This window comes from Branchiostoma belcheri, unplaced genomic scaffold, assembly GCF_001625305.1.
Source record: "Branchiostoma belcheri isolate BF01 breed outbred unplaced genomic scaffold, Haploidv18h27 scaffold74, whole genome shotgun sequence".
Classification (NCBI taxonomy): Eukaryota; Metazoa; Chordata; class Leptocardii; order Amphioxiformes; family Branchiostomatidae; genus Branchiostoma; species Branchiostoma belcheri.
Window position 1 is genome coordinate 651865 of NW_017804398.1, and position 24730 is coordinate 676594.

General features: G+C 41.6%; 3 protein-coding genes across 4 annotated transcripts; 1 reads left to right on the forward strand and 2 right to left on the reverse strand.

Annotated features, from left to right (window-relative positions):
* Nucleotides 1–478: 478 nt before the first annotated feature.
* Nucleotides 479–14623, reverse strand: LOC109485266 (probable ATP-dependent RNA helicase DHX34). The gene is made up of 29 exons (XM_019788741.1): nucleotides 14508–14623; nucleotides 13397–14139; nucleotides 12973–13208; nucleotides 12638–12720; nucleotides 12179–12316; nucleotides 11666–11855; nucleotides 11445–11512; nucleotides 10982–11131; nucleotides 10602–10655; nucleotides 10362–10433; nucleotides 10025–10180; nucleotides 9636–9743; nucleotides 9428–9524; nucleotides 8974–9121; nucleotides 8616–8682; nucleotides 8139–8246; nucleotides 7688–7774; nucleotides 5872–5946; nucleotides 5341–5454; nucleotides 4849–4998; nucleotides 4381–4541; nucleotides 4116–4194; nucleotides 3770–3912; nucleotides 3381–3491; nucleotides 3102–3223; nucleotides 2710–2886; nucleotides 1779–1884; nucleotides 1204–1343; nucleotides 479–752 (listed from the first exon to the last, which is right to left on the reverse strand). The coding sequence occupies exons 2-29, from the start codon at nucleotides 13948–13950 to the stop codon at nucleotides 577–579; spliced, it is 3870 nt and encodes a 1289-aa protein (XP_019644300.1). The 5' UTR covers nucleotides 13951–14139; nucleotides 14508–14623; the 3' UTR covers nucleotides 479–576.
* A 42-nt stretch (nucleotides 14624–14665) lies between these two features.
* LOC109485253 lies at nucleotides 14666–16795 on the forward strand. 2 transcript variants are annotated; one of them, XM_019788724.1, is made up of 2 exons: nucleotides 14666–15103; nucleotides 15183–16795. In XM_019788724.1, the coding sequence occupies exon 2, from the start codon at nucleotides 15436–15438 to the stop codon at nucleotides 16630–16632; it is 1197 nt and encodes a 398-aa protein (XP_019644283.1). In that variant the 5' UTR covers nucleotides 14666–15103; nucleotides 15183–15435; the 3' UTR covers nucleotides 16633–16795. The 2 variants fall into 2 exon arrangements, with proteins under 2 accessions (XP_019644283.1, XP_019644282.1); XM_019788723.1 differs by having other exon boundaries at nucleotides 15199–16795.
* Nucleotides 16796–17483: 688 nt separating this feature from the next.
* LOC109485225 (putative aminopeptidase W07G4.4) lies at nucleotides 17484–24498 on the reverse strand. The gene is made up of 15 exons (XM_019788672.1): nucleotides 24485–24498; nucleotides 23271–23430; nucleotides 22784–22849; nucleotides 22300–22382; nucleotides 21829–21937; nucleotides 21461–21585; nucleotides 20901–21076; nucleotides 20417–20502; nucleotides 20122–20226; nucleotides 19691–19766; nucleotides 19281–19483; nucleotides 19018–19075; nucleotides 18733–18782; nucleotides 18387–18518; nucleotides 17484–17838 (listed from the first exon to the last, which is right to left on the reverse strand). Exons 1-15 carry the CDS (start codon nucleotides 24496–24498, stop codon nucleotides 17704–17706), a joined length of 1578 nt encoding a protein of 525 aa, XP_019644231.1. The 3' UTR covers nucleotides 17484–17703.
* Between the last annotated feature and the right edge of the window lie 232 nt (nucleotides 24499–24730).

The following is a 24730-nucleotide window of genomic DNA, read 5'->3' on the forward strand; positions in this document are numbered from 1 at the left end:
TTACTGACAATGTATAGTTTCAATAATTTTATATCTGACACTAAGCCATTGGTGCAAAGAACAATACATGTCAATCAAATACATCTTGACTACAATGTAAATAGCATCAGTACCTGACAGGATACTGTGAACAGGCAAAGGTTCTTTATGAGGTCACAGTTCATTCCATGACTGAAGTTGCAATTTCTGAGGTCAAAATGAGGGAACTCCTTTTGGGATACATGTATCTATGCTACAGTATGAGAAAAGTAAGGCAAAAACAGGTAGAGAGTTCCTCAACATCATTTCCTTGAGACATCATTAATAACTACATGTACTGGTATAAACAGGATGTGATCTCTCCTTAGAATCAACCTCAGTCTGATGCTTTATGTTGACAAACCTATGATAAGTGTTCTTCAATTTCCATGATGTGCATATGCATCTGCAAAGTGCATTGCAAGATGTTCCAACTTGTTTCACACTTAGAATTTTGCATACAATAATTACTGTAGTACTGTCCGTTTGTGTCCGTTTGTGTTAACTGCACCACTGCTGAACTAAAGCAAAGAAATCATATCAACATGAAAAGTCAGATCATGTTGTAGATCCTTCCCCTGTGGCAGCAGGTTGAGAGTGAGTTTTCCTGTGTTTCAGGATCTCAGTGTTTGTGAAGGAGAACTCCTGTTGACAGGTGGTGCAGAAGTAAGGTTTCCTCAGTCTCTCCAGGCTGGACGGACCACCCTGCTGCCTGGACTCATCAACAGACACATCTGGGTACAAATAAAGAAACATAGCATACATTACAAAATGTAGATGATTGACAGCCAAGTTGTCCATGATTTTTAAGATAGCCTTGTGTTGTGGATATTAAGACATGAAAAAATAATCAGCCTAGAACCAGATAGAGAATTTATGGTAGACAGGTTAGCCTGACCAACAAAAATATAATATAAGCCCCGACCAAAACTGCTGCTTGGAGTACAACGTTAACGTTAACAGCATATACATTAAGGATGAGCATACATGAGGTACTACAGTACAGACAAGTGGCCTAGACCTAAACAGCTGATGAAATCACCTTGTGTTGCATCCAGAACTGTACCAGATTAGAGTTAGACTCAGGCTTGGTTCTGGATAGACCATGTATATCCAGAGCCATCCCTGATCCTAACCCTAACCTATTCTGGCATAGCAAGGTAGGTACGGTTCTGGACACAATACCTTGTTTGTTCTGACACTGGTCCTCGTGCTGAAGCCTCTCCAGCACGGTGACGGCCATGTCCACCTGACAGGTGGGACAGGTCCAGCTGTTCCGCAGGTGCGCCATGAAGCTGTGCACAGACATGCCATCATCCTGCAGGCTGGGCAGGTGAACAGCAAAGGAAAATAGATAAAAGTAGTATCTGATTTGATTATACTGCTGCGGGGCGTCTCTGACACAAGTGGATAGCAGTCGGCTGGTCTTCACAACAATACAATACAAAATACAGAAATTTAAATTTAAAACTAAGAAGTACTTGATGCTATGATGGGTACAACTATGAGGAAACTGAATCAATTCCTTAAAAATCAGGGTAATTTCTTGCAATGAACCAGATGTGTAAGCAGAAGTAGGTGTGTCTACAATTAAATCTTTTATTTCCTTTTCAATCCATTTTTTCAACTAAAACAATGTCATTCTCTTTGTTCTTCAAAAAAATTATTGTACAATGTTGAAGCAGGGCAAAGGTAGAATATAAACCAAAAAGAAGCTTCAGTATAGTCCTGTGATCTGTGTGTAACATTGCAGAGCTCACCAGTTGTAGGTTAGGTAGTCGTTGATCTGTACACCACCTTTGGTCGGGTGGGGTCGGCACTCACCAGAGAACAGGGATGGCACAGGCTCAGTTGCTGTGGAACCTACTGTGAAATAAAAATTCCCTTTCAACACATACCTGTGTGGTTTAGAAGCTCAGCATTCAAATTCTTTGATTCACTTTGTTCCCTTTGTTTAATGTCTATCAATGTACTGGTTTTCATATACATTGCATTATAATTATTTATAGTACTTGTATGCAACAACTCTCTGTCTTGTTGCCATTACCAAGTTACAATACATATATCATGTTGCTCCATTTTTATTCCCATCTGACACGTTACTTTCTTCCAATGTACCTGGCTTTAGAAAACTGCCATATTGTGTTTTCTTGCAGTGACATATTATAATCCTGTTCCAGTCGGTCTGCCTGCACGGACCAAGTCCATTCTGTCTTATATAAACCAATGATACTACATGTAGCTGAAGTGTTTTTGCAGAACTGGGGTCAAATTCTAGACAAAGAGCAAATTATCTCACGGTACCTAAAATCAATATATCTCCAGCTGCATGAAAAAGAGCTGACTCAACCAAAATAGATCGAACAGTGGCCATGGACAATGTCAACTTCTTGACACAGTTACTCTAAATTGTGAACATTTTTTTGAGTTGATTTTTAGAGTTCATTTCATTTCAAGGCAGAAGGGAAAGGGAGGTTTTCCTGTGTTTTGATTTCATAGTTGAAACAATTGTGTAGTACAGTAGTCATAGAAGGAAAACATATTTGAAGTGTCATAAATTTGCAGGAGAGGTCACAAAAAACCCTCCATGAACATTTCATGACTTACAATACCTTTTTTTCAATCATGATTTTGTTACAATGAGAGCCCTCATGACCAGTGTGTTTTTAAGAAGGTCAGTATGGTCCAAACCTTCCAGCAGGCCCACAAACAGGTTCTTGATCTCAGAGTTGCCGAGTCTCCTGATGGAGTACTCCACATCACTGCTCAGGAACTCTGTCAGCTTGTGGGCCAACACCTTCTCCAGCTTCCTCGCTTTCCTGCTGGTGTCATCTTCATCACCATCGTCCTTGTTTCTCTTAGTCGACTCTGCCAGCAACAAAAAACTGTTCTAGAAATATTCTGGCAAAATGAACAACAAACTGGAATGCATAATTTTGAAATTAAATGATCTATGCGAGTAGGCTTTGGCAGAAATTATGACTTTTTCTTGAAGTTAATCCTCAGAGAATTTATACAAACATTCCTGTTTTTAAATCATACTTAGAGCAAGAACAGAAACTCAGAAAAGCTGCTGTAGTCACCCTGCAGCCTGAGCCCCAGTAGTTTGGCCCAGGTGGCCCTCAGCTGGATGACTGAGGACAGCAGGAGTTGGGCCGCCTCCGACTCAGGGAAGGTCAGCTCCAGCCAGTGGTCAGACACTATCCTGGGGAGACAGAGAAACTTGCACTTTTGCCTTCTATACTAATTGTTAGCCATTTGTACAATTCAGAACAAGTCAACAATCAAGCATTACAGCACCCCTAACATGGTAAATTTAATTGTCCTGCCATTACAGTAGTTGTATGTATACATGTATGAACCTTGTGCAGTCCTGGTTGGTGTCCAGACAGTGTGCGTACAGCATCAGGGTCTGTAGGGCAGGGACCCGCATGGTGTTCACAAGGTAAGGCTTGTTGGTCTCCAGTAGGGATCTAGTCAAACAAAATTCAACAAGAAGTAGCAAAATTACACAAGAGGCAATGGTCATCTCGAGGTCAAGCACCAGTTTAAAGATACAAAGTTGAACAAAATTTTCTTTTCTTATAATGATCTTGGATGGTGAAGGTTGGGAAAAACTTCGACTTTGACTGTCTTGATTTTCATATTTAAAGTAAAAACAGCTGCAACACATTCCTTGACATTAAGATATAATCCAAAGACTGTTGTGAACATATAATATGGATCTGGTGACATAAGAGAGGCAACTCACGTGTAAGCCAGCAGCTGGTGTTTACTGCTGACTTGTCCCTTGGGCTGGGCCACACCCTGCTTCCCCTCAGTATGGGGCAGTTGGAGGGGTTCAGGGTTGGTAGAGAACACACCCGTGGGGTGCAGCACTACAAACTGTTTGGACTGGAAATAACCATTAAAATTGTATGTGATACATCAGATCACTTTACATTACATAAGAGTTATTCTATCTAGAATGTTGAAATGCATTTTTCATAAGTCATTGCAATCAAACTACAATTTCCACATGTCACACACCACATCAACATGCACTGAAAGTCTACAACAAATGATAAAAATTAAAATGTAATTGTTCTGTGGCTCACTTTAGTGTGGAAGACTTGCTCCGAGTCTCTTCTGTAAGTGTTGCAGTCATCTGCTATGGCAACCAAGGGGTACAGGCCACTAGATCATGGGAGAGAAGGTTTCAGTTTAAAACTATTGTAAGATTATACACCATTACTAGCATTACTATACATGCAAGATCTTAGGCATAAAATAAGTAGCAAAATGACCACATACAAAATTGCAGCATGACACAATTTTGTAGGCTAAATCCTGCCACTAATTTGACCTTGTGGCCCTCCTTACCTGCAGAGCACGACCTTGAGGAGAAGGATGTCGCGGAGGGTGAAACTGCGCGTCTGATTGGATGTTTCCTGAAGCTGGTTCAGGTCATGTTTCAACTTGAATTCGATGTCTTTAATGTCAACCTCATCATCATCGTCATCTCCACCACTCAGTTCTATATCCTGTACAGGATGGAGTCAAAGTTGTAGTTTTCAATTTCATTTATTGGATGTAATGTTTTAGTTCCCAATTCTAGATCTTAGTCCCTCTTCTTTCTTGTACATTTTGTAACAAAAATTTCAAACATACTAAAAGATAGTATGCACACGTGTAGCATGGTATGAGAATGTATATACATGTATCTACATCATCATCAATCAAGTCACAGCTGATGTCATTCAGAACCTGGATACCATCCGCTCTCAACTTTTCAGAAGTGTTACAGTACTCTGAGCACCTTACACACATGTGAACTGTCTTGAGACTTGCCTCGTGCTCTAGCTTGAGGATTTTCCTCTTCCTGGGTCCCTTGTCGTGTTGTCTCTTCAGCTCCTGTAGTCTTCTCCTCTCCCCGTGTCTCTTCCTCCTCTCCTCCTCACGGTAGTAATGATCCTCCTCACCCTCCAGCAGTCCATGGTCCTGGATACCAACAACAACAACTGTTACGAGAACTTAAAGATTTAACACCTCCATGAAGAATTAATATTTGGGGATTTCAGGTTTATTCAATATTGTGAATCCATTTTCCATCAGGCAACACACACTCACACGAATATAGCAGGAAATGGAAGACAGAAAGTGTGATTACAGGGACACCATTTTCATCTCCATTTTGTTTTGTTGAGGACATCTCAAGCATGTTAGATGGCTCTACAACACTAGTCTTATTGATACGACAATCTAATTGATACTACAATAGTAAAGGAAGGAATGACTAGTTTATGTACAGTGACTACACAAAACCAGTCCTTCCCACCACACCTTGAGCAGGTCCTTAAACTGTTCCTTGAGTTTGACCATCTCGTAGAACCTCTGCTCCTCCAGTCCCCTCCTCCGGCACCATTTCCTGGACGAGTTCCGCCCTCCCGCCTTCACCTGAGGGAAAAAAAGTAAAAACAGCTTTCCAAATCCATACTGGGAATGTGCATAGGTGTAAAATGCACTAAGATCCCATCTTTGGATCACAAACCTGACAGTGCCATGAGTGTGTACTGCAAAACACTGATTCTTGTAATGGAAAAGGCTTTCTTGGATCCTTGTCAGCAGTTAAGTTTTGTCACAGCCTGCGCATTCCACTGCATTAAACTCCTACGTATGACCTACAACGACTGTGACTGTGTGAACTACATGTACACCATGTGCCAAATACAAACAGGTAATGCTTTTGGTGCATGCTGCACCTTCCAACGCTATAGCAGTGTGGTATCATCATTTTAAAGATGATTATTGACACAGTCAAATATAAGATAAAGAAATTAATGAAACAACTACATGTACAATGTACTTGTATACCTGAATCCACTCATCAAAGGCATTCAGCAGAGTAAAGGGGTCTCCATGGTCCGACTCTAGAGGTCTTCGTGCATGCTGTAGAAAAACATGGATCAGTCTGGTATAAAATAATACTGTCCTATCCCAAGCAGTATCCTCCCCGATTTTTATAGTATACATGGCTTGGTCTTATAGCGTGATATTTTTTTTCTACAACTTATCACATTGAAGAAAAGCTTACCCTCATAAACATTGTTGTATGCTGTGAAGGAATTTGTGGAGTTGCTAATTGAGATTATATGATTGTGTTCAAAAGTATTTGAAATGTTACTTTGAGGCTAATTTCTTACTTAAACAAAGAGCAATATGTGCACTGTTTATGTACTGAGTATTACATTGTACGTCTCCCTGAGGGTTACAAGGGATATATTTTCACCAGAATCTTGTGACTTAAACATGTTACGAATAGATTTTTACCATTTTGCAATTTGGCGGTATCCCTTGATGTCTGAAACAATACTAGAGACTGAATTTTGATCCTTGAAGAATGCTGACACAGCAAATACATAACGTTACACATGTACATGTATGCTTTTCTGATACACTATCATATTGATTGAGTAAGACTCCTAATTCTAGGGTCAGAGGTTTCTGCATGCCTAATCAATCACAGGCATCAGGAGATGGTTGATTTATCTTTTTATACTATTTTTCAAAGCAATGTAAATTTCCAGACAGTAATAGCACCCATATTTTTACTCCCTGACATTTTTTGCACTGCCAATGTACCATTTTGCATTTTATCAGAAGTTATCTCAAGGTCAAGCATACCCATTACTGACTAACGAGGATATCGTATTGATTAGCATAATACATTGCACCTGACACATCTCTAAGTTTCCCATAAGGCCCCTTCCCACTAGGCGCTGACTGCCAAGCGATCGTTCAGCTGACATCCGCACGCGCATACATTTTCATCCGTTGCCAAAAAAACAGTAAATCGTACAAAATTAGCCTTTTTTTTGCCAAACTTTTCTTTATTTGCACACTCGCACCAGCTTTGGGGTTCCCAGAGGATGTCATCCATATAATCAAATCAACATGGCGTATCTGGCTCACAAAAAAAGTAAAATGATTCATTGTTCATCTATAAAATTCTTCAAGCAATATGTCAAATCTTTGGTACGCCTCTAGTGGAGAGGTGGTGTTACTGATTATATAACTGAACAGTGTGCTGACTAGGACATCTTATCGATTGGCAAACTACCCGTCGCCTGACACATCAAATACGCAGATAATCCCTGCCCTCGGGAGATAACAGCTGACCCTGTTTACCATGTATACCGGCTCCCCTGTTTACGCAGCATGGGGGGGATGGTACATACCAACCTTTACTATTTGCTGGCAGATAAGAGTTTGCAATATTAAATTCCAGTTCTCAGCAGCAAACTTTAATCTTGTCTCTGTGTGCTGCTGACATAATTAAAGTCCAGAATGGATTCTTGAGCAGGTCAGGACCCAACATGACATAACACAAGGTCGTCTGTAGGTCATCAGGACTACATGTCATGACGCCTACTAACATAACTCTGGAAGGTCATATATATCTACCACCCTGGAAAAACATGTCTAGTAGATAGATATCCAATGCAACATCCCCAGGATTATGCACTCCTGCATATCTACAATGTAAACTGTGCACACCTAGGGGGTGTTGCACTAGACACCTCTCAAACACACTGCATGTCAAAGTGGTGGATATACGGTACATGAATGTAACCTGGCAGATACATGTTCATGGAGGTCACATATACTGCTGAGAAAGTGGAGATGTTACCATGGCATCAGGATTGGTGCGTGCTGATTGGTGGAAGGGAGACTGCACACTTAAGGCTGCTGCTATGGACAACACGGGGTCAATGACCTGACAGGGAGGAAAGACAGATATTACTCATGATATACAGAAAGAGGACAGTCATGTAGACAACCTGTTAAAATTTTATTCACACTTAACCTATTAATGATAATCTAGAATTTGGTACCACACACCACAGTATCTATTTCATTCATAAGAGGACTGATGAAGTCCTTTAACCTTGATCATATTCCTTTAAGCTTAGGTATGAGATATAGTCTACATGTATGTAAATTATATAAACATGGAGCTTATTGCCACAATATGAAGCAAAATTTGAAACTGAAAAATTGTGGTGTAGTTGCCAGGACCAAACTCAATAATACCTTGTAAACAGACAGACAAACTGACAGAACAGTTATATTGTACTCACATGGAACACAGTTCCCATGATAAGCATTTTGCCAATCACCACATCTACCGGTAGCCGAGCCAACATCCGTCCAATGGGAGTCAGTGTCTCTTCCTCTGTCAATGCTCCCTGCAGATTAAAATACTTTTAGGCATGCTGATTGGACAACAGAGCATCACATGTTACTGTATATCATTCTGACAGCCAATCAGCACCAAGGACAGGATACATTTCTTGACATCCTAACATTTATCACCTGATTCAAACCAAGGCTGTTAGCCTCACACATTCTCTAGAATAGATAGAAGAAAAATGTCATTGAGACTTCTGTATATTTGTCCTTTGAAACATAAAAGCTTCAGATTTTTTGGAGCTTATATGTTATAGGGAAATTTAACTTTTGTGTGACCATTTAGTAAAAAAACTGGCCAAGTATCACTATATAATTACTTTTATTACAATTCCCCAGGTCCTTCCCCAACACATACGGTGACATACCTGCTCCTTAAGGAAAGCCACAGAGTTTTCAATACTGGACATGGCCGGGGGCTCAATGAAGGGAAACCTGAAAAGTAAGGGAAGTCTTCAGAACAGTGGATACACTAAGAACCAACACATCATTTTTCTCTCTTTTGGAATTCAAAGCGTACTCGGACACAAGATGTTCAACTCTAGCTTACCATATTCAAGCTTGATATGTAATTGCGAGACAAAAATTCAGTTCCTCAATTCTACAGGGGTCATTCAATCAACAGAGGTCCCGTCCAGAGCACAATGATAGAATTAGCTCATTATAGGCAGGGAAGTGATAAAGTGAGCATACTAAAGCTAAAAATGGCTAGAAATGCTGACTTACTTCCTGGTGTTTTTGAGGCCCATAGAGATCATCTGCAGGAGTGTGGAGTCCAGGGGCACACGCTGGATCTCAGGGGTGGCGTACTCCTGGAAGTTATCGTAGTCTGACTCATCGTACATACGGAAACACACTCCCGGGCCGGTACGTCCTGGAGAAAGGGGAGGATACAAAATGTTCTGGTTTGCTTGTCTGCATGGCTGGTGCCTTGCTCTCCTCCCTTAGGTTGCGACATGTATCTTAATCAGTTGTATAGTCTAAATTGTGGATGGTGGGGTCTTAATTATTGCCAGGCAAATGTCAATGCCAATTTTATTATTTGTGATCAATCACCTAGCCATTACCAAAGACATTTCAACACAAATATAGTACTACACAATATCAGCCATCTATAAAGGTTTGTTGATGTTCATCGCAAAAACAGCTAATCTTAGATAGTAGCGGCATCTTCTCATACCTGCCCTGCCCTTTCTCTGCTCAGCACTCGCTCGGCTAATCCAAAACTCCTGAAGACGCTGCATCTTAGCACCCGGGTCATAACTCATCTCCTTCACCTGTGGAAGATGTGATACATGTACATGTTTCTCAGAAAAAAAACTCCTGTTTGTCAGAAAAAGAATCATTTTTAGCAGACAAAAAATATTTTACATGTATATTACACATACCTTCCCTGAGTCACATATAAACCTGACACCGTCGATTGTGATGGAGGTTTCAGCGATGTTGGTGGACACGATGCACTTCCGCACACCCTCAGGGGCAATGTCAAACACCTGCACACAATACACAACATCATAGAATATCATTAAGCTAAACGCCCCCTACCACTTTTTGCCAGTACTGCATGTACATAGGATAATACAAAATATCAATAGGCATCTGAGGCACAAATGCATAGCAGCTGTACTCTCAACAAAAAGAACATACACCCTCAGAACTAGTCAACATTTATGTACAAATGTATAATAATCTGAAACTAATCACCTAACCTAACCTTCATCACCGTACTAAAATCTAAATCTATAACCTGTCCCCCAGGGAATGCCGACCCTACCTTGTCCTGTTCCTCTATGGACAGCGTGCTGTGCAGGGGCAGGACGATCCAGCGCTTGGTCTGCTGTGCGTACAGCCGGGCAGCCTCCACCACGGCTGTGATCTCCGACATCCCGCTCAGGAATATCAGCAGGTCTCCGCGCTCTGTACCGGGATACTAGGTCATGGAAGAGCAGGAGATATTGGAGATTTATGGTGATTAGTAGCCTTCAGGCCCATCACAGTTTTATATTATAGCTATTTATTCTTCCATTCAGCATGCAAACAGACAGTACACTATAGTGACAGGCAGCACAACTTGAAATTTAACAAATAACTCTGGTTAAGGCATTCTTCACCTTGTGGTCAATCCTCTGCATGACCCTCAGGTAAGGTCGGGGGTCAAGTCTCTCTGACTTACTGGTCTGCTCCTGGGGTAGAAAAACATGCTATAAGGGCATTGACACCATTTCTTAGTGAGATGTATTTGTTAGAAGTCTTGTTTTGACTATGTACACAGATAATAAATATAACTAATTTTTTCTCACTAAATTTCACTGATGATGAACGAATAAATACAGAAAGTTGTCCAGTCTTACCTCCTGTTTGATAGGGAGATACTCCAGCTGAATAGGGTACAGTCTGCCAGGGACCTGCGGAGCACAGAAGGGACTGCACTGTCATTTACATTATCTAAATCTAGATCCCATTTTTGCAGTCTACTGAGATCCAATGTTAGCTGGCATGTTGATAGCTTCTTAATAAGATGTTATGAGGTACAGTCAAACCTGCATTAGAGACGACCTCTATTTAAGGCCACCTGTCCAAAGTGACCACTCTTTGGTGGTCCCTTACATGTATTCAATTTTTCCCGTCAACACAAGCACAAAGAATTCTGTCTATAGGGACCATCTGTCCCCTGTCCCGAGTGGCCAGTTTTGATAGTACATGTACTGCTATCTGAATATTCCCCTCTCACCTGTATGACCGGTGCCCCGTTGAAGTACCCAGCGAACAGTTTGATGTTGATGGTGGCTGACATGAGGACCATCTTCAGGTCCTCCCGCGCCCGCAGCAGCGCTCGCAGCACGCCCAGCAGGAAGTCACCATTCAGGTGCCGCTCATGGACCTGCAGACACGAGAATAACTGCTAGGTGGCAGCATTGCACAACTCCTGACACAGGATTGCCCTATACTCATGAGGGATTGCCCTAGCTAGTGTGAGCAGGGCTAAAAAAACTATGGTGGTCCACAGACACATTGATCATAATTTATGTTACATGGTTTGGATTTGACAATTGTTTGTACTAAATTTTCTTTCATTTGCATTGTGTTTAAGTATCATTCATGTATATCCAGGGCACCACTACAAAGGAGTGCAAAGTCACTGATCATGAGCTGGTCTACCCTGACAAAAGAAAAGAGAAAGGGTAAAGACTTACTTCATCCAGGACAATGATGCTGTACTGGGACAGGGTGGGGTCAGTTGTCACCTGTCTAAGCAGCAGGCCTGCACAGTACAAACACAACCAAACAGTTACAATCTATCAGTCGGTTCCTTGGGTACTGAATAGGATATTAGAAACATGCCTAATATAATGTTGCCATTATGATTTGCATCCTTTTATGTGCAAATGAATAAACAACAATCACAGCAAGTCACCTTCAGTGAGGAACAGAATCCTAGTTGAAGCTGTCTTACTCCCCTCAAACCTGACCTGGTAGGCGACCTCTGACCCGTACTCGTTCAGAGTCTCGTACCCGACACGTTTGGCGAGGGAGATACAAGCGATACGGCGGGGCTGGGTGCACGCGATGCGGGTAAAGCCAGCTGACATGAGATACTGGGGCACCTGAGGGAGAACAATGTAACACATGGAGATAATCAGTACGCAACCAAATATACTGTATACATGAATAATTTATTTATTCTATTCTTCTAATTCATTTTCTTTAGGTAAGCGACAACAGCTAGGATTCAAACACACTATCTCCTGGTCCAGAGGCAGGGTTGCTAACCACTGGACTACACCAGCGGCAACAGTACTAAGAAGTCTGATACTAGTAGTAGAATTTCTTTTGCTTGTGACCAGTCTGTAGATGCAGTATCAGTATATGGTAGCTAATAGCTGTTGTTATGTACTGTGCATCCATGAAGTTGAGAGAGATGGTTCACCTGAGTAGATTTCCCACAGCCGGTATCCCCTGCCACCACCACCACGCGGTGCTGCCTGACTGCCTCCACGATCTGGTCCCTGTACTGGTGAATTGGCAGGCTGGCCTGGTCCTGCCGCAGCTTAGCAAGCTTCTGCAGCTGGAGGTGGACACAGGCAAATGGTCAATGTCTGCACCACACAGTCCTTACAGTTTTACACAATATGCTTATTGAGGAATCTCTACAATCTCAAATAGTATACAGAATACAGAAATTGCCTACAAATGTTATACCAGATCCATATATTATTCTGTCAGGTCTATATGTGAGGGATTGCTTCAACTGCCAAAAAAAAAACATGCTTATCGGGGCTTATAACATTTAATGAGCCAATGTATGAATTTTTTCAGTTACTTCAATATAATGTCTTGATACGAATCAAGCACAGAAGACCTTAGCACCAGTTCAGCTCAGTGTTACCTTCTGTTTCTGACAGAAGTCGATGTAGTGGAGTAGAGCCAGACGGAACTCGGCCACTCGGCTGGGGGTCAGATCCTCGTCATCTGGAAGGTTACAAACAGATGCATTCTTTGTGATCGACAGATAATTTTAAGGACTGCATCAAGTTCTACTGGACTTTCAAGATTTCAAACTGAAATTGAGGCATTGAGTCTCTACCAGACTCCAATGGGTTGTAAAGTGTTCTATAGCTACATGTATTATTCCTATTACACGTCAATTTCCACATGTACTATTTCCAGCAACAAATGGGAGTTTGGTAGAGAATCAAATGGAGTCATTCTATCATTTAATACCATTGGTCCTTGAGCCTGTCCTTAAGTACTTGAGTTTTTCCTCCACATCTTTAGTCTTGATGGAGAAGTTGATTCTGTATCTCTTGTCGTATTTCTCTGGTAGTCCCAGTGTTTTCTGCTGTTCCTGCGGTGGGTTGGGGTGTGATTTGTGTGGTTTCTGTTCAGCTGACTTCTTCCTCTGGAACTTACAGTATCGGTGGAAGAATGCCCAGAAGTCAGCATACTCTGGAGTTCCCCTGGGAGACAGAAGACAGTCATGCACATGAGTGTTGTACTCAATCCACAATAGTGACAACTTACAGTTTGAGTTATCATGGATAATGTTAACATTTTACTTGAAAAATGTCATGGTGTCAAAACCTATATGTAACTTATATATATAATTAAAACATATTTGTAAGTTGAAGTCAACTTCAGAACATACCTCTCAATAAAATCCTCGTCACGAAAGAAGATCTTGTTGAGAGTTGACCTGTACTCCTCCCAATTAAACTCCCACATCTCCTGACGGCCCCACTCCTCTTCTTCTTCCTCCTCCTCCTCATCTCTCCTTCCCTCCATTCTACCATGCTTGTCCCTGGCTTTTGCATCCTCTCTCAGTCTATCATGCATATGTTTGCCTCTGTACTTTTCCTTGTCTTTATCTCCCAACACCTCAGTTTTTCTGTGCCTGTCCCTATGTTTCTCCTCATCTTCTTCCCTCCTTCTGTCACTTCTACCATGCTTCTTTCTGTATCCTTCACTAGAACCTTCCTTCTCTCTGTCTCTATGATGAACCTCATGAGAACATGAGGCACCCTGATGTCTTATTGTTTCCCCATACCCTCCAGACTGGTCCCGATCAGACTGTCTATCTTCACCTCTGTGATGATGTTTTCTCCTCCTATGGTCGTCATCTCTTGAAGTATCCTTGCTGCTTTTTTTCTTTCCATGTTGCTTTTCTTCCCGTCTATGTTTGTGGTGTCTTTCGTCACTCATATTTCAATCTTAAGTTTATTGACCGCGTATATAAATTCATGATCAGCTCTGAGGCCTTTCACTTTTCTAACATTATATGATTAACGTTAACGTTAATGTTATATTTACTTATAATCTTCACTGAGCATCAGGACAGCATGAAGTCAGAGTTGAACTTGATCTTGAGGTTTAATGATATTGGCTCTGATCCTGAGAGTGGAAAAACATTTCATCAAGACAATAGAGAAACAATACCAGCTTTAAAGCAACAATATCTGAAATTGTATCTATACATTGCGACAAACATTCATGACACTTTTTACACACATTTTAGGCATGTTTTAATTTTGTTTCCTTTTAATTGTTTTCCACCTTTTTAGCTTGGGGCAAGACAAGAGGAGAATGTAACCTTTTAAGTTAAGAAAACTTTACTTTGAGCATCATCAAATAATGGGGGAGGGGGGCATGGGTGTCGCCGTCAACAAACATATTTCTCTTGGAAAGCAGCGTTATCAAATTACGTTAACAGTTAAGGTTACTCTGTCTTACTATCTCCTATACAAGGAAAAACATCTTACGAAGCGTGTGCGCCATGCATACAACATAATTTGTCAGGAGCTTCATCACTACGCCGCAGTGTAGACACCGCTACATCGGTACAGCTGAACATGGTACAGAAGCGGTCCCTAGCGGGATATTAACACATTGCAGTTAGCGCTATTTTAGTATTCTTCTAGAGCGCGAGCGACATTTTCTGTTAGCGAATTGGAAACAAATTGCATCTTTCGACTGCATTTTCATGTAAAGGTTCAACAACACCTCTCTTAATCATTATCACTCCGCTTTTCCCAAGTTAACCATCGAACGCTGAAATCATTTCAATAGAAATATGAGTTAAAAGTTATTTGTATTGCATGTTTTACAATTGCATGTTATATGGATAGAATTCTTTTCAAAAAAGAAAAGCGATCATTTGCTTTCCCACAAGCCTGTTCTTCTTGAGAATTTACATAACAGTGTTATTTTGGTCTTCTGTGAACTGCCTACTTGCTGGGATCCGGACCACTAGCGAGAGACACTCGTGTCTATTTCATCCGGGTATTTTAATAGAGGACAGTGATCAGTCCAAGGTGCGTGTGACGTCGACACTGGTCACACTGCTACTTAAAGCAAGGTGAGAAAAATAGTCACTTAAAGTCTATGCAAATATTTTCAGCGAAAGTGAGAAAACTTTTTTAAGGCAATAAAAGTAGTCCTTTCTGTTCCCAGCCTCTCCCACTCCAGAGAAGCCAGCACAAGCAGCATTGATCAGCAGCCCCTCAGTAAGTGATGTTGCTGAGCAATACTCCCCCTCCCAGTCTCTGCCACCATCTTCAAAACCAATGACGACATGGATGCTGTTGTAGAAGTCTGGAATGGGATGAAAAAAGAACAGGGTCATCACCATGGCAACAACATGCCCTTTGACCCACCTCTGAATGAGTCCTCACACCCAAGAGAGGCACCATGGCACACATGTACAGGCAACCCAGTCTCATGCCTGCAGTGGAAGGAAGACTGGAGCATCAGCCAACTCCAGAGCTGAAGTGGCACATCTCTAAGCAGGACTCAGAGGTTTGGGGGTCGTCACTGCCAGATGGTAAACAAAGGGAAATGAGACGAGATAACCATTTTTCAGAGTGTTGTCAGGACAGTTCGGAACTGTTAGAGAACACTGTAGCAGACGATAACAAGGAAATAAGGCTCAGAGTCTCGGATTCAGACTTAAACAATAACGAGATGAACCTCAGTCTCTCAGAGACAGATTTCAACAATAATGACGAGATAAACTTAAGAGGATCGGAATCAGACATACCATCAGAGACTACACTAGACCTATCTACAACAGGATGTCAAGTCATGGCATCAGTGGTACACAGGGCCAAGGGTACAAAACGGCTCAACTCTGAGAAGACTGCAGTGTTAGGTACACTGGACAAACTGAAAAATGCTTCTAACATTTCCTCTGATTCAGACAGCAGTGTTATCAAGAAAAGAAAAATGTCAAAATATCAAAATGCAAAACCTTATTCTTCAGTGGAAAGTAAAACTGTAACTAAACACAAGAATGTGACATCTAGGGTTGACAGTAATAAGGACAAATCCACAAGGAAAACTCCTGTAAAAGAAATAAATACCCCCAGAAAGAAAATACTAAAGAAAAGAAGAGTTCTGAATCTACTCAAGTCAGGTTCAAAACTGAAAAGCTCAAACTCTTCAAAACCAAACAGTTGTGAGGTGGTTGATAAGGAGGGCTTTTCTAACTGTTTGCCTCAGAAGAGAGAGCAAGAAAAGTCTAACTACAATCCTAAATTTACTGAAAAAATGGATGAGATACTGTTGGATGATATGGATGGAACTGAAGACACAAATGAACAGTTATCAGTAAAAGGTAAAGGAGAGTCCAGGTATAGCTGCCGTGCATACTCTGTCTCTAAGAACAGAGCCAGCAATGACACAGACAGAGAAATAGAAGCACACGAAAGTCACAAAGAAGTTGCACGTAAAAGTCCAAGGTCGCAGGACAAATTAACTCCAAAATACATGTCATCATACGACATTTCTTTTCGAGAGTCAGAGAGTGATTCATTCTTCAATTGCAAGGACTGTAATGATGTTGACTTAGCGTTGAGCTCATTCTATATCAGGAACAGAAAAATATGAATTCCAAATAATACAATGCATCAAAGTTACTCTATATATATAGCAGATGTTTTGTTCAGGGTTTATTCCCTTGTAATGGCCACAATTTGATTCATTTTTCTTTAGAAATAAAGGATCTAAAGGAAGAACTGACTGAAACCTCTGCTTGGAGGTCTGCACTATGACAATCAACTGGCTGACATCAAAAAGTTTTGGAGTGAGGCACATAAGGTTCATCATCAATATGAAAAGTCTTTTCAGAATCAAATGTATCCTTTATTTTTTTCACTCATGATTTACATTGCAAATACTTAACAATGAACCATGATGGTGATACTATTTGATACCTCAGTAATTAATAACAACAGTTAACAATTTAGATCTGTGACATTTCTGCATCATATATCTCTATCCGTTATTATTTCATGTTTTTCAATCAAATACTGACAGTTCTCTTCAATTTTGTGGATACATGTAAGCACAATTGCAATCCTGTGTTTTTCAGAATTTTACCAAAACTTCTTGCCATTACATCAAATGTTTAGACATTCTTCCTTGATATTTATGAAACCAGACTATTCATATGGCAGATGATTCCAAAATTTAACTATGATGATAAAGAATAATATCAGCAACTATACCATCCTTATCTGTCACTGTGCGATTACAGCAAAGGTGCATTAATAATGATTGGTCCTTGTTAGAAGATGTGCACAAATTAAATAACAGGAATGGAATGTTCAAAATATAATTCTCCTGACTTAAAGGTGTTGGCCATCAAGCTTCTATAGGCTTGACCAGTGGAGGTGCTACAAGAACTGTGATGTATTCAGACTGGGGCCTCACCAGTGTAAGGGCTGCTAGAACTTCTATTATAACCTCATGGTTCTAGCAGCCCTTCCACTGATCAGGCACCTTAATAAGCATGGTATAGCCAACATTTCTATGTCAGGAGAATTATTGGGAACATTCTAATCATGTTGATTTGTAGAAGCATGACATCATCAGGCGAGGGTCCTGATCAGTGAGAGGGCTGCTAGGAACATGATGTAGTCAGGCCGCCATCAATGCTTCTCCGGCGTGCCCTCTGCCTCACAGCCGTGGGTAGATGTACTTGGCTGCCATGGCGATGATGGGAGCACCAGTGGGGACCCCTGGGAAGGGTCCAGAGGATCCAGCGATGTCCATGTGGGAGTAGGGCAGGGGGTGGGCCGAGTCACAGCCATACTGGAGGGGGGGGGGCAGTATATACATGTAGCTCGTTGCCAATGTCATAATAAATACATTTATTGCAGATTGTTGAAAGCTATATTCTTTAGGCTGATCCTGACCATCACAATTATCAGTTCAACCAATGAGAGAGAGGCTACATGTCCATAAAATATTCAACTTTTGATGTTTTATCTAAATTTACATTTTTACAATTTTGTTTTTTTTTGTTTTGTTTGTTTGTTGCAAGTACATCACATCGTAGCATGATAAAGATGAAGAATACAATGTGACTATTGTAAATGTTGAGAGTCACTCTTTACTTATTTGTTGGGTTTGGCTTCTTTTTTTAAACATTGTCAGTTTTGTGAACTGTGAACGGAGAAAAACTAAGGATGGAATTTAGTGGCTTCTTTAAACTAAAGAGCTCCCTTCTTTGGTGATGGTACGTCATGTAGAAGGATCAGTTTGAAATAAACTATATTTCCTCTACCATCACTACCACACTACCACACATTGGTGACAACACAAACATCCACACACCATCACACAGACATGACGCTAACCTTGTCCAGTCCGGCAGACTGCATCATGAAGGCAGCGGGGAACTGATGACCACGGGGGGTCGCGGAGGATGGCTGGTTGTTACACTGCAGGACATCCTCATACTCAGACCTCCCACGGATAAAGTCAAAGTCCTGACAAAGTGCAAATGTTACTTTTAGAGTTAATCAAGCAACAAACAAATTTAATCATGTTAATCCATCAGCCAAACCTAGGTATTACATTGTACTAAGTTCAAGGTTTCTACCTACTGGTAGATATTTCTCTTCATGAATTTTCCCTTATTTGAATCCAAAAGTACCTACAGGCACAGGAAACTTTCCTCATCTGTTGAGAGTCATAACATACCTCCCTACGCAGAGTGGAGATCTCGAATGGGTCAGCAAACTCATGGCCAGCTGCAGAGGAGAAAACAAAAAGCAACAATCATGAAGATTTGTTACCAAACAGATTAAGTACATGTAACAGTTCTCACCAACAAAGAAGAAATTAGGCTTATCTTATATCCTGTCATCAATAAACACAAGACCATTAAATCAGAAGCAATCACACGACAGAGCTAGCAAAGCCACTACTAGCTATAGACTACAGGTGTCTCCTAAGACTATACATAACAAGGAAGCCCAAACTGACCCTGCTGCATCTGTTGGGCAGTCTGCAGCTTCCGGGCTGGGCCATTGTCCAAGATGATCTGAGGAGAGAGAGATTAATGAGAAAAGTAGAGGGAACTTGAATATGACATAAGACTGAGTTCAAGAGACTAAGACTCCAAGGCATAAAGTTAATCTGGTACTCAGGCTTTGGTTTCATTGTGTTCTGCCAGTTAGTTTTGGCATATTTTTTTAAAATTGGAGAACCAGCAAATTAAAATGGTATTGCTATACAAACAGCCTTACAGAGTAGTTGGGTCCCATGGCGCGGATGGCATGGCCCGTCAGAGTTGCGATGGTGAAGAGTTCTGGGTTGGTCTCCTTCAGCGCACGTTCCTTCATCTCACACAGCGGATCTGTCATCGCCATCCGACCCTCCGCGTCGGTGTTCCCCACACGAACACGGACACCCGCACGTGACGTGATTAGCTCATCCGCCACGTAGCAGTCTGGGAAATCAAGACATATTTTAGATGGCAAGGCAGTCTTGTGGGTTGACTCATGTTAAAAAATTTGAAGGTTCTGGGTGTTAAATCCCTAGCAAATCCCAAACTTGTGCCCTATGGAAAGACAGTCTAGAGTCTAGCCTCCAGAGAAGGCAATTCCTTTCTCTTCCATACAGAAAGAAACTTAACAACATATCAGAGGTGCCCCACCTGCCCCCACACTGTTCCTCACCATAGCCAGCGTACCCAGAACCCGCAGCTTCTTGGGACGCATCGCATTCAGGACCTAACAAAAAAGTCAAGTTCCATACATGTATCTGGAAAGTAGTAGTGTCAAATTTTTCGTATTCCCAGCCACAACCACTTATGTTACCAGCCGATTGCACATGGTACTACATGTTGCATTGGTACTTTTGGTCCATGAAGGGACACACTGGAGTGCATAACTGCCCATGAAGACAAATCGATATGAAATACAAACTAAGACTTTGGCAATACAAACACTACAATCTCATTCTCCATTGATGAATTGGGTACAGCCACTAAGGATCCAATGCATCCACGTCAGAGCTGACCCCAGTAACATTAGAATTCTGGTGCCCTGAAACCATGTTCACCCAGCTGCAGTGTTCCTGTGGTACCTGGAAGAATCCGGCCACAGCAGCAGCCCCACACTTGTCCCTGTGCATGCCCGCCATCACTCCCCCTGCCTTGATATCTGCACCACCCGTGTCATAGGTGATACCCTGGAACAGACACAACATACAACATCAGGGGATGAGGCAGTTAACAGTAGCTGCAACAAAAAAAAGTTATAACCTCCAGGTACAGAGGTATTGTTTTGGGTGGGTTTGTGTGTATGCTTGTCCAGGTAGGAATTCAGGGAGTGGTTGACTGTGTGTAATTGAATACTGTCATACAAGGCCCTGTAGTTACCTTCCCCACCAACAGCAGTGTCTTATCCACTTCCCCCTCACCGGTGTACTCCAGGTGGATGACTCGCCCGTGGTGACGGGGCACGGCTGAAAATATTCACCAGTCAATCAAACTTTATTTGCAAGCTCATTTCCAAAGGCTAATTTCAAGGGTTATAAGGATCCTAGACACATCCCTTAACAGCCGTAGCCTGACTATATCACACTTCGAGCAGCCCTGCCACTGGTCAGGTTCCTAGAAGCTTCATATCCAACACTTCTCAGTCAGTCAGGAGAATTCCTAATCCTATTTCAATATGAGAACTGCCTGTTACCATGGTGCATGAGGCTGGGATGACTGGTTTCCATAGTGATATGAATCCTGAGCTCTTATTGGTAGTTTTGGGAATGAGGTAAGTTATGGTTCTCTCCAACTCTTTGGGAGGAGGCCCTATCAGCCCCTGACAGCGAGAGATTGTGTAACACAGGTTAACATAACATGATACCTTTGGCACAGCGGTTGACAGCAGCCAGGAGAGGATACTTCTCCTCCAGCTCTGCGGGGTCAGAGGTCACACTCATCTTGATGGGAGTGTCCTTGAACTTCTCCTGCAGGTACTCCACCACCCGCGGCGCCGCCATGCGCTCCGGGTCCGACCCTCCGATGTCACGGGCAACAATCCTGGACAGGGGATCCAACAGGACCAACACATTTGTTAGCAGATGCAAAAGGTTTCACTGCATCTATTTCTACAGGATGTCTTACCCATATAAAGATATACCAAAGTTAGGTAAACATACCCGGTAGCTATAACATGGTATCATTAGCTGGTCTATATCATACTATCAGTTATATGACACAATGGTAGACCTCTAATATAGTTATTGAATGATATCAGCTTAAAGCACTTATTTTTAATTCCTATGTAAGCTGACATATGATTTTTCTTCTTCTGTTCCACTGACAGCTGACCCACAAATTTAAAACAATAAAACTCTTCCAATGTGGCACCAGTCTCCAGTGTTCAATAAGTTGTGAAGAAGGTATGTTCAATTTTTCTCTCACCTTCCACTTTCCAGCTCCCCAACCCTTTTTGCTATGTTGTTTGCGACCTCTTCAGAGTCAGCCCACACCCCCAGCTGCCGGGCCTTGGTGGCACGATCCGGAACATCCTGTCGGATCTCTAGAGGCTAAAATACAGAACTAATCTTTTAAAAAGTTAAAAATCATTTTTATGATGGAGATATTGATAGAATTTTCACTGGTTTGAATCATCAACTGAATGAATCAAAGCTTGGCACCCTTATGGCATTTTTACTTCCATATTAAACAAGTTGAACCCTGCACAAGCAATTAGGTTATCAAAGCACTGTAGTCAATGTTACCTATTATAGATTCTAGATAAAGCTACAAGTATAAGCCCTTCAACTTACCACATACAGAGCGTGCAGTGCCCCCATAGTGGCCACACCACGGGCATGGTCATAAGCAGGATGGGCGGGGCACACCAGCAGAGGAGACTTACAGCCTGCCTTCAGGGCCCTGCATGTGGGGACATTAACACTCAACCAGCTGTTTCAGACATAATAGAGATACATGTGTACATGTACAAGCATTGATGATGATGATGATGTTCTTGCATCATTGTTGATGACAACCCTGAGTCTAGGTGTGTCTAATGAGCCCAATTCTTGCCCGGAAACAGACACTGTACTTAAGGCCAGGCAGTGGCTGTGGAGAAACTTTGCTACCTCCTGTGCATCAACAGCAATTGCTACCAAAATGTGTTTCAAACATTTCAATCAAGTATTGTTACAACACTTTCAATTAAACCCCTCCTGCTGTATAAATCAGGGGCAAAGATGGGATCACGGTAGGGAGAGGGTTAATCACTGATCACCCACCTCTGTAAGCCCTTCACTGCCGCATCGTAAAACCTGCGGACATCATCGATGTCACGTGTCACTGGGCCAGTACAGGCATAGACCTGGAGAGGTAAGAACATGTCTGTCTCTTGTATGCAACAGTACAGTTTTACACACTCAGGTATTCCACTGCCTTAAGACTACAGGAAAGTGAAACACACTTCTAGAATGCTTTGGTCTGAACCAAAACTGGATGTAAGAGGATGCAAAACTGTGTAAGGCACAGCATATGGCATCAGGACTGAGTACTACTAATTTTAGACTAATCTACCTCACAAATTAGACTATGTAGTATGTGATGAGAATGTAATTTTACCATCATTTGTAGAATTTAGGCATTTTTTTTAGATATTGTCCTACACACACAATCTTGGTAGGGATTAGATGATAGACTTGTGGTTGTACATGTATATAGTAAATTCCACATATATCTGGTACATGCAATCAAAAGTTCTAGTCTTACCAGCCTCTTGGCAGGCAGGCTGGGGAGAGGGATGACAACAGCCTCACCATCTGCACCACTGTCAACCTGAAAATACGACAAGGAGACAAAAACATCTTGTTACAAATTTGAACACTCAACATCAGTCTGTTCTTCCATGTTAACTTCTTTAATCAGAAGTTGCGAGAGTAACCAAAATCATACTTCTTGAAACAATGGACAGTCCTATGTATCATCAAACCAAGAAATATGCAACAAAGGATGAAATGTTCAAAGGACATGAATCTTTCATCATCTAAAAACTATATGATGGAAAAACTGCCTAAAAATTTGCCTAGACACTAGAAGAGACTTTGTGGATATAACAGTTAGATGAAGTATAGTTACTGTATTATTTTCCTACTGTTCTACTCTAGTCATGAACTTAATGAATACCCATGTTGGGCATGAATATAAAATAAAGTTCATTGTCAAATGTCTTAAGATAACAATTTCCAACTGGCCCCACCTCCTTATAAGCCTGGATAGCCTCCTTAAAGACACACAGACTGCCGTCCAGCTTGGAAGGGTCATCAGTGACCAGCACGATGCCGTCCCATTGGCTGCCGGTCAGCTTCTGGTTGTGGGCACGGTTGAGCAGGGGGTACTGTGAGGTGGAAAACACTTGTCTGAGACCCACAAACACTGGTATGAGACAGATCTTTGTTACCATTTATTTCTATCTTTATCATTACATATAACGTTAGATGAAATGAGTAGAAATAGATGAAATATAGCATAGTTTTTCTACTGATCTCCTTTTGTCATTTAACTTAACTTAAATGCATTTAACCCATGTTGGACATGAATATGCAACAAAGTTCATTGCCATTGCCATTGCCATTGCCATTCAATCCTAATGGGGCCCGCTACCTTTGTTCTTTTGTTCTTCAAACATGCAATGAAAATTCCACAATTGATCTTAACTGATGTGGAATGTTTTTGACCAAAATTGTAATATAAAATCATTGAAACCACATCAAAATAGCATCAGTGTTGACCTTTAACGCCATTTGGCCCTTAATTCAGGTTACAAAGTTAGGCAGTAGGGAGAAGGTCAAAAGGGCTTCAGGTGGTCCACACCTGTATTTGACTGCAGCCTACCATTGTTTGCTGAGTGCAAATGCAAATTATGCTGTTGTTTGGCTTCCCATATTTTAAGTGCGGTGCTATAATTGGCATTACACTGCCGAATTCTGTAACTCGGGGTGCAAGATCATCACATTTTTTTCTGACGAGTTTCAATCGGGAAAAACTCTTTCTTTCCTCCCCAGATCTGCTTGGAAATTGGAGGTGAAGAAAACAAAGGAGATCATGTCGAAGTTACGTCACTAGTCACAACATATGCCTGTACATGTTGATAAACGTTGGATCAGTAAAACTGTTCTTTTTGCACGAAAACCTTCACAAGCAGCAAAAAAAAAAACTTGGGTTGAGCAAGAAGATATTAAATATCCTTGGGTTGAGGTATTTTTTATACCGAAAAAGACGATTCAACCGGATATAACCTTAGGCACAAATGTACCGTTATAGTGCACAAGATGGTAAAACCAAGGTCGCAGAAACCACCATTTCTCCACAAGTGATTGGATTATGAATTGCTGATGAAAAATATTCCCATCGAATGCCATTTTACCCCAAACATCTGCCACGAATTCACACAACTCCAGATCACATGTTTACCTTGTGGCGGCCATGTTGAAAGAGAACGGCCCCGCCTCCCTGACCCGAGATGACCGCGGGAATCAGCCAATCACAGGCCGCGGACAAACTTTCGCCAACCTGTACTTTAGGCCAAACTAATGTAATAACATGGATGATATCATATCCAACGGGCACTCCAAAACTGATGCAAGCGTGCGACAAAAAGTTGACTTTAGATGACATCTAATTAAAGGGGAAAGCTGAACAAATGAACACACAGGGAAT